The 9944-nt window shown below is 40.6% G+C and overlaps 1 protein-coding gene across 1 annotated transcript in view; it reads right to left on the bottom strand.

Annotated features, from left to right (window-relative positions):
* Positions 1–1666: 1666 nt before the first annotated feature.
* The window catches only part of PTPRM (protein tyrosine phosphatase receptor type M), a gene marked incomplete at its 3' end in the record, with an annotated part of 489914 nt that continues 481636 nt past the window's right edge, over positions 1667–9944 (bottom strand). The window contains exons 31-33 of the mRNA XM_082014808.1: positions 8821–8984; positions 6061–6196; positions 1667–1720 (exon numbers count right to left, since the gene is read on the bottom strand). Of these exons, the coding sequence (XP_081870934.1) occupies positions 1667–1720; positions 6061–6196; positions 8821–8984 (354 nt within the window). The remainder of the gene's footprint in view (positions 1721–6060; positions 6197–8820; positions 8985–9944) is intronic.

Below are 9944 nucleotides of genomic sequence, written 5' to 3'. Positions count from 1 at the left end.
AGGACTGAAATACTGTGCAGTTTGCCGCTTTCTTGCATTGGGTTTCCATATAGCTTTGGAAGGCTTCCGTGCTGAGCAGTTGCTCTATCTGCAATGTCTCCTTGATACTGCTGGGTGAAAGAAAAATCTGTAATTCCAGCGGACGTTGCAGCAAGCCATTGCTGGCTCATTCCCCTTCCTCGCTGCTTCGCTGCCACGCTTCCTGCGTCCATGAACATGAGGCAAGTCCCAGGCTGGTCAGACACTGCTGAATGCCCAGGAGACAGGGGAACCATCCAAATGCCGTGGAAGTGCAGTGCAGCCATTCTCAGGACAGGCAAAAACTTTAATGATGTAAACTCATCCACTGGCAGAACTGGTAACAGCCCTAGTAACGGAGCAGTTTTACTCACTTTTTAACTCCCCCCGTCATTCTAGTATTGGTACCTTGAACATGAGGAACCACTTCACCCGCACAGCAGTCATTCTCCCCAAGAAGAAACGCACCGTCCCCCCTTTCGCAGCAGCGGACAGAGAGCGACTGGCAGGGCGTGCCCAGGGCTGCAGAGGAACGCTGTGCCAAGACTGAGTACCGCAAGCTCGACGTCATCTCTTCTTCACACGGCAGGACAGTTGTCAGGTTCTGTATTTGTGCACGTGCGCCTTTAAACATACAGTTCACCTCTTTTTATGCATTGGCAGGGCACACCTCGCTATTGGCTGGATCAACACTGGATCACACAATAAATACGCTCTGGAGGTAGCTCGGTATCTACATGAATTATCTGAAAAGAGGCTTAGCTGAAGGCACTCAGATGCCAAGAGATATTAAATTAAACGAGATTTTATCATGTATGTAATTATTTATTGAGCTGAGAATCCATACAAGGTAAACAAATGTTTACACTATCATACAGTAAGCATTTCCAGGGCTTAATAAAAATGATTGTCACTCACTGTGCTTCACAAAAAAATTCATTTTAATGAATAAATAATTTGATGAAATCAAAAAATATTTACAATATAAACAAATGAAAAAGCTTTGGATATATTAATCTGAGCATCCTGTATTTTGCATTTTCTAACTGTATCTCTATCAAGATTCTCTCTCTGAAATGGTACAAAGTGGATAGAAATTACAACTCAACAAAGTCAACATGATTTGGTACGTGTCTTTCCATTAGTTCAGGTAAGCTACATATGATTCATTTATTATGCACGCATTAGAATACAAATATAACTAAAATCATATATTATCAAAATGCCAGACAGCATTCTCCACAGAACAGAAATGTACACTAGGCTGTGACAATAACTGAGAATCACAGGCAACGAAATATAACAGAAAAGTACAAATTCCTTCATAAGAATATAATTGTGCTCTCTTATTTACCAGAGGACTATGCTGCTTCACCACATCAATGGCTATGTATGAATACAGTGTTCAACAACTGCCATGTGGTTTGGTGTACGTTCATATGGGTGTCAAGCAGCAGCATTGTAGTGGGAAACGGGCAGTGCAAGCAGTTTTATAGACATATTTTCAGGCTCTTAAAAAGAGCCAATTATACAAAGCAGTATAAGCATAACACTGAGAAGTCTTCATCTCATTTACACAGATATCATGAAGCGACTTGCTTTGTTTGTGGTGGTGAAAGGAGGAACTTTGTCTGTGCTATTTATGCAATCAGCCAGAATTCAAGTATTCCAAAGCCACTTCATAGCAGAATTTGTATTGATCCTGAAAAATCAGAAGAAAACCACAAAGTCAGTTATTGAATGAGCTTAATTAAGGGGATCGATATTTCTCTTCTGCTAAAATTATTTACTACCAGCTGTTGTCAGTGGGAACCAGTTTGCAAATCCAATTTATATTCAGATGAGAAAATCTTTATATTAACCAGATAATAGACACTACACAGTAGCTTACGGCACTGCTCATATTAGATGCGTATTTGGTCGCTCTAATACACTTGCATGAGAAAAACTGACTACACATAAGCAAATGGACTTGCAACACTTCTGTCACCTGTCAAAATGCTCATGTAGCACTTTACCAGAATTGGAGGTATTGAAATTCCTCCCTGGAAATGTTTATCTAAAATAGACCCAGTGTCAAGTACTTCCCAGATGGTAACTTTTATTTTAATGTCGTTCATACACTTGCTAATTTCAGGGCAAGAGCTGCCTACTGTTCCCCCTTTACGTGCAGCGCGAACCCACGGCTAAATGTTGTCCTCTCCCGGCGCAATAGGTCTGTAAGATCAGGCTTGAGCTAAATTAATTGGATTCACTCCAATTAATTTTTAGCAATTAATGGTGACGCGTAAGTTAGGCTCCTAACAGCTCTTCTGTTACCCAGTCTAAGTTTTCAGGTGCCAATCCTGTGCTTCAAACGCAGACCTGCTGGTTTTATTCACCACTGCTTGGAAATGGGGCCGATCCCAGGGAAACCCCCTTCCCGTGGCATGGAAACCCAGCCTGCACCCTTCAGAGATGAAGGGTCGTGACTTCATCCCCTTCACACCTTCAGCGGTACAGAGAGGCCAATGCTTTTGACTGACCCTCGTCCCCTCTGCAACTTTAAATGATGCAGTCACTGATGACTTCACAGTTTTGTGCGTGTACACGTATCCCTCTTCCCTTTTCGTTCTTGCTACTTGCAATATTTCGCAATACTACAATCATTTAAATGAAACAAAAAAGCTGAGAGAAATGGTAGGTGCAGGTTCCCCGATTCCAAGTGCTCCAGCTTCTAAAAATTCAGCTTGGGAATACCTGCCAGTTTAACAACTATTTCTACCACTGAAATGCCTTTTTCTCTTATGCACCTTAATCAATTAATGAACGATACCTGAGCACGTACTGCTAAACAGTAACAACAACAGTTAACCAGCTGACAGCGCTCAGCCTTCACCTTCCCAACCTGACATGTAGGAAGATTAAAATTACACTTCAGATACATTCTCCTTTTCACCGAAGCAAACATTTTAAAGGATTAAGTCTGTTGTCCTGTGCTTGTGATTTTGGGTCACATTTCAGCTGGAGAGGAGAGTCCACCTTAACATTTAAGAGACCAAATAAGATGACAACAATCAAAAAGCCGTTAACAAGCATGGACAATTTTGAAGTTCTTTTGCTGAGAGCTGTCACTTCAAAAGAAAACAAATCTTAGGTGCACGTATCGCCTAAGTTATGAACAAGTTGTATGAGGTTTTAAGATCCTGCAGGGTTCCATAAACTCCTGTGTCATCTTTGGAATGAGAAAAGAATAAAAAAGAAAGGAAAGAAAGGCATATTATGTAAATTATTCCTTTTATGCTTCTATTGCATATAAGTTTCTAAATAAACGACAATTATTCTCTAACTACATAACAGAGATCAAAACAAGAGATCAGCCACTCATCCATTTCCGTTTTTCCACGCTCATTTTACGCTGATTTACTGATTCAGCAGAATAAATGTCATTTTTAGTAAACCCAATACCTGTCTTAAAGAGCAGACATATATTATTTCCCACTGTGTTCATTCATGTGTGTCCTTTGTACGTTTTCATTATTCACTTGATGGTGGATCTTAAAAGTCTCTTTACATTAGCTAGCTTCAGAGAGGTATATTTATGGGTTTTTTCTAGGACACCTACTGGTAGTCCAATAACATTTATCACAGAACGCTTTGGGCATTCTGTAAGAGACATTTTGTAATACCATGTGTTACCTTTGTATGACGGCTGAAGAATTTTGTAGATTTCCATATTGTATGGATGTGGCATTGAGATTTTTACACTTGCAGGAAAACCAGTTTTCAATGAATGAAATTAAGAGACGACTTGCTAAGTGCGGAATGTAAATATTGCCATTCGTCTAGTCAGAAAGTGCATAACAGGTTTTGATAAAGCAGGCTTGAAACTATTTTTGTGAAATACTGTTATAATTCTGAGCATTTCACCTTTTATCACAGTATTTTACAAAGACAGATGAACATTATTCTCATTTTTCAGACAGGGAAACTGAGGCAAAGACACATTAATAGAAGAAATGTCATAAAGGATAAAGTCAGTAACAGGATCAGGAAAAGCACTCAAGTGTCCCGATTCCCTTTTACCATGAAACAATCTACATGGAAATTGAAACCTTGGTAATTCAAATATTTGTTCCTACAAAGTAGCAGACCATGACTGAAGAGATGTAGTTCTAACTCTGCTTTGTAAGTGAATTACGTGATAACGGGGAAAATCCTGATCATCCCCTGCCTTCGTCCTCTATCTGTAAAATAAGGAAAACAATACCAATCTCCTTCACAACTGCTTTGAAATCTCCTAATTAAAAAGGCCTTACAAGACCTCAGTGCCATCCAGACATTCTCAATAACATCCTCTATTTACTAAAAGGTATTTTTATATTCTAAAATAATACGTTTAGCTTTTGATTAAAAAAATTCTCTGCTGAAAAATGGAGACAGCTGTCTGACAAATCTACACCTGGAGAACTGTCACAAATGGGAATTTATAGAATTTATATATTATTTATTTTCTTCAACTGTACATCTTCACATTGGTATTTTTCTTTTTATTTCTATAAAATAAATGAATAAGAGATCAGCGAGTTCTGTGGACTTAAGCTCTGGGAGAACAGTGAACAGCAGGCCTGCCAAGTCTCTATCCAAACTATACTATCTGAATGAAGAAGTAGGACATTTTTCTTAATATCTAGGAAATAAAAATGTATGGTTCTCAGCATGATGAGTCTCCTCCTGAGAATATAAACTAGAGGAACAGGAGCCAACTAAGCTGTTCCCTCCCACCACTGCGAAAGCTTGATAGTTTCTCACTGGTACAAGATTCACAGTTCCACGTTGCTGGCTCACAGCCCCGTGGTGCTGCTTGTAAACTCTCTCCTCGCTTTGCACAGCTGGCAACATCTGGTTTTTTTCCATGAGCCTGGCCACAGCAGGGTCTAGGGAAGGATCTGGCACTTCATAGGTAGGCTAGATGAGAGCACTGCGACAGACGAGGCGGTGGGAGCCGTCCTCCTATGGGACAGATGAGGCGCAGTGGTGGTGAAGTGGATGGCCCAACGGTACACCAGCCTGAAACCCCCACTCTTCCCAACAGAAATTCCTGCTTTCTGCCCATTCGCCAGAGCGTCTCCCAGCCAGATCTCATGTCAGAGGGACATCTATTCTAAAATTACAAGAGGCTGGACCAGCTCTGTGAGATGCCTCCTGCCTCACCCTGAGCACTCTCTAGAAAAGGTGCCGAAGTATGACCCAACCTTGTTTAACCAGAGCTTGCAAAATCAGCTCAGATTGGTTTAGCATCCCTGAAGCTGCCCAGATGCTGCTTCCTCCTCCCTACAACGCTAAATTGCATACAGCTGCCTCTTAAGCAGCCACCTCTACAGCAGGATGTTGTAAAACAGTGTCTTTTATAGCCTGAGCTTCAGAATAGGGTATCACGCTACACCCATCTCCAAGTGCAGAACTACACGCTGGAATGTAAGAACCTGCTGGTTTAAGCTGTTCTGCAGCTCTTGTGGCATAGCAGCTGGCACTTCAGCAACTCTCCATTTTAGAAAAAAAAAGCTCATAAAACACGCTCTAGGAAAATAATTGCACATGGCCCCTTGTTTCTGAACTTCTTTAATCTTTCTATGAGATAGAGCAACCATAATTAAATGCAATATTCTGGATGTCAAACTGAAATTCATGGCTTTGATAAATATTAGGCGATTAAGCTATTTATAAAATATATAATTTGAAAATCTGGCATTTCATTTTACATAACTATTATTTCTACCATGCAAGGGCTGCTCTCCACTTGGCTCAGCCTGCTAGAAAAGAAAATTAATAAGGATGTTCGGCTGAAAGTTTAAAACTCTTAAAAATTCAAATGGAGACAAAGTCTCCTTGGGAAGAAAGCAGTGTAAAAATACTCTTACAAGTGAAGTGACTTCATTATCCCCTTTGAAAATGACTTGCTTGCTTTGTGAACAACTCCCACTGCAAATCTTGGAAATCTTACTGAGTCTTCTGAGAAAAAGGAACATTTTCTATTTAGTGGTGCAGTTAAAAAGCTCATACCAGAAGGTCCACCATGTTAGGCTTATTATTCCTCAGTGTCTTCACAGCATGGAATACATCAACAGCCCTCTGATGTCGAAGCATTTCACAAACAATACTGATTGCACAAAATGTCCCACTGCGGCCACCTCCATTCCTACAATAAAAATGATAAAATGGCTCAGATACAATTGATTCTACGTTACAAGTTCATACAGCACCAGGGTGGCTACAGAAGGCATGAGTTCTGGTAGGGAGAAACCACAGAACGTTCGTGCTCCCCGAAGGCTGCCAAAGTCTAGGCAGAACACAATTTTTAATTGGAATTAATGAGCTGAAAGATCTCAAATCTGTGATTCAGAATTCAGAAGGCTGAAAGCCTGGAGGGAAGTCAATGGTTGAGTTTTGCATCACCCTTCAGCAAACACTTGATTCAGCACAAAGAGGATGCTAATATAAGGACAAGGTACTTTTACATTCAGTTCAACAACCCGTTGCACTGTAAACGCACAAGGTTGCAATGAGCATCAGGCCTGGAAATATTATAGAGAAAATGGATCTTTGAGTTCTTTTATTCCAGATCCTGGTGCCTTCCTCCTGGACCCAAAGGTGTTTCGGAGGAACAGCAAAATGTCCAAAAACTCTCTTTTGCAGGAGCCGTTTGGTGACTGCACGTGTGGCACGGCACAAGGTGGTGCTGCCATATTCCCCTGGCTGATGCGCTCACCCCCGGCAGCAGGCGGAGGGGCTGGCGGCATGGCAACGACTGCTTTTAAAAGTGGATGTATTCCCCCTCCGCCCACAGTACCAGAGGATGAGAACCCGAAGTGACTTGCTAACAAAGAAGCCAGGCGCAAATGTTCAATTGCATGATCAAGTACAGTATTTAATAATACTTTATCCCCGGTTATTTTTAATCTTTAAGAGAATCTCTTTCTTTCTGGAAACCCTATTATTTCTACAGCTATTCTAATCAGAAGCTTTAGGCTGCGCTTCACCGAAAATAATAAACCTTAATAATTACCAGAGCGCAGGCTAGTTAGGTAGCAGGTCTTTCAAACCAGCTTCGCAAATGGTTGATTTTCAAAGGAAGCTACAACGTCGCACATCTGTCATATCCAGGCAGTATGAAAAGAATGCTCTCTGCTGCCAAAACATTGCCTGATATTGTGGGACTCTTTGAGAATTTTAATTAAAATAAAGTCATTTAAAAGGATTATATTAGAGCTTTTTTTTCTTTACTGCCTGGAAGTGACGCATGTGTGATGTTGTACAACTGTTTAATATCATCAGCCACCTCAGAGATAACAGTAATTTGCACTTCAAAAGGGTCTTTTCAGCTAAAGATCTCAAAACATTAATTAATCACACTGCACAATGCTCCTTTGATGAAAGTATTATTATCCCCATTCTACAGATGGGGAAACTGAAGAGCAACGACTTGTTTAAGGTCAGTGATAGTAGGAATTATTAATACACTCTTAGATTTTCCTCTGTAGTTCTAACATTCAGTAACTGCAAACTAGACATCAGGAAGTTATCGTCTGCTCTTGGCTCCTGACTTCTGAAAACACGTTAGCATGTGCTCTTCCCATTAGCATGTCCCTTCTCCATCATGACAGCATCTTTAAGCAGATATTTAGAGGAAGATGCATACAACTTCAAGCACTTACGACTTGGTTTCAAAAGAGTGGCTACTGCTGAGGGTGAACGGCATGTACAAGTATTAAGCCCTATCAAAAGGAGGATGGTGGCAGAGTGGATGAGCGCCTGCAGCAGTGGAGAACAAATGTGCTCCAGCTCTGGAGCCCTCAGCACAGGAAAGACATGGACCTGTTGGAGCAGATCCAGAAGAGGGCCACAAAAATGATCAGAAGGATGGAACACCCTTCTGATGAGGACAGGCTGAGAGAGTTGGGGTTGTTCAGCCTGGAAGAGAACAGGTCTCTCTCCGGGGAGACCTTATTGCAGCCTTCCAGTACTTAAAAGGGGGCTTATAGGAAAGATGGGGACAAACTTTTTAGCAGGGCCTATTGTGAGAGGACAAGGGGCAATGGTTTTAAACTAAAAAAGAGCAGATTTAGACTAGATCTAAGGAAGAAATTTTTCACAATGAGGGTGGTGAAACACTGGCATAGGTTGCCCAGAGAGGTGGTAGATGCCCCATTGTCCTGGCAACTTTCAAGGTCAGGTTGGCCAGGCTCTGAGCAACCTGATCTAATTGAAGATGTCCCTGCTCATTGTAGGAGGGGTTGGACTAGATGACCTAAGGGTCCCTTCCAACCCAAACTATTTTATGATTCTATGAAAGGTCACATGAGGACAAAAATATATACTTTTATTAGAGAAAGGTGAGGCAATTAAAGCATCATCATAACTGGTCTATTGCACCATTACTTCTGTGCTTTATTGTCTGGGTGAGGAATTACTTCCTCCAATACTACTAATTTTTAGAGTTTTTAATTTTGTAGAAATAAAAAGTACATTGTTCTGAAGGTACAATTTTGATTTACTTGGAATAAATATGCACATTTCTATCTGCAAAAGTTAACTTGTACCCACCACCTTTTCACATGGGTCTACCAAGGGACAGAGAAAGGAACTCATGAATCTACATAAAAAAATATACAATTCCTCTTGTATTCAAAGCTTTTAAGTAAGGAGGAGTATTATTTATTCAGTTCCAGATTAGACGGATACCTCTTCACAAAAGTTTTAAAACCTGGCACAAATTCTGTAACAGTATTCCCTTCCTTCCTCTCTTCTGCTTTGAGTACTTACAAGCAATGTACAACTGTGCGTCCCTCTCCCCCGTTGTATTCTTCCTGCCACTTCTCCACTTGGCGGATGAGCTTCAAGAAGGAGCGTTTAGAAACTGGAGTGTCTCTGTACATGGGCCATCCCAGGAACTGGAACTGCTGCACCATCCGATAACCATCTTGGGGCTGTAGAGATTCAGAGAGCAAGCAGGAAAAAGTAACAGCATTTTTTTTGGTATGTAATTTAGATATTTGCATCAGTGAAGAAAGTTGTTCAAGCAGATCACAGCTAACAAACTACTAATGTAATTTCAACTGCCCTTGAGGAGTTATGACTTTTAATTTCCAACAGATTTATTGGAACAAGAGGTTTTAAACAGAGTGCTATACAAATAGACTAGAATAGAGCAATGGTACAGCTGCAGGATCAAGCAAATAATTAATTAATATCATAGCAGGAGCTTGGTAGCAAAGAGGGAGCTGCAACACAACTTCAATAACGTATCTTTTTTTTTTCATATGCTTCGGCATTTTGAAGAATGTTTGCGTGCTTCTATCTTTTTTTACAAGAAAGGTCAAAACCTCTCAAGATATTTTGAAGCAGGAAACATTTAAAAAACAAAACAAAACCCTCAGATTTTTCCGGCTTATAAAAACTCTAACTACATTTTATTTTATTGTGTGCTACTGCAGCAGTCAGAACCCCTCTGGTGAAGCATTACTGAACAGTTGCTTTATGGTGATTTAAAATAAAAAAGGAGCATAGAACAAGTGGTAGTGGCAGAAAATTAGAGTCCTTTGAAAAGGGCATAAACACACACATGAAAACTGTTTTTGTAATCTAGGATTGGCCACTTTCACTTCTGTGCAAAGTGAGGGCATTTTCGTGCCACATCTAAAATGAGCAACACACAGAAATGTTGACATTACAATTTTTCCCTAGAGCAAGAGGTAATAGAGAGGATGTAAGATTAACAAGATAAGGGAATAAACCGAAGTGGATGCAGCATTAGGTGTGTTCTTCAATGGGTTTTGTCTGCTTTATGTCAAAATTTGGAATATACTGATTTCCTGGCCAGTTTCTTTCAGCTGATGGCCCCTTCTCCCCTGACCACATCAGCCAGACCCAGCGCTTTGTGTTTTTAC

This window comes from Phaethon aethereus (genome assembly GCF_964289735.1).
Source record: "Phaethon aethereus genome assembly, chromosome: 2".
Taxonomy (NCBI): domain Eukaryota; kingdom Metazoa; phylum Chordata; class Aves; order Phaethontiformes; family Phaethontidae; genus Phaethon; species Phaethon aethereus.
The sequence above is the reverse complement of the archived record's forward strand: the minus strand, read 5'-3'. Positions and strand labels throughout refer to the sequence as shown.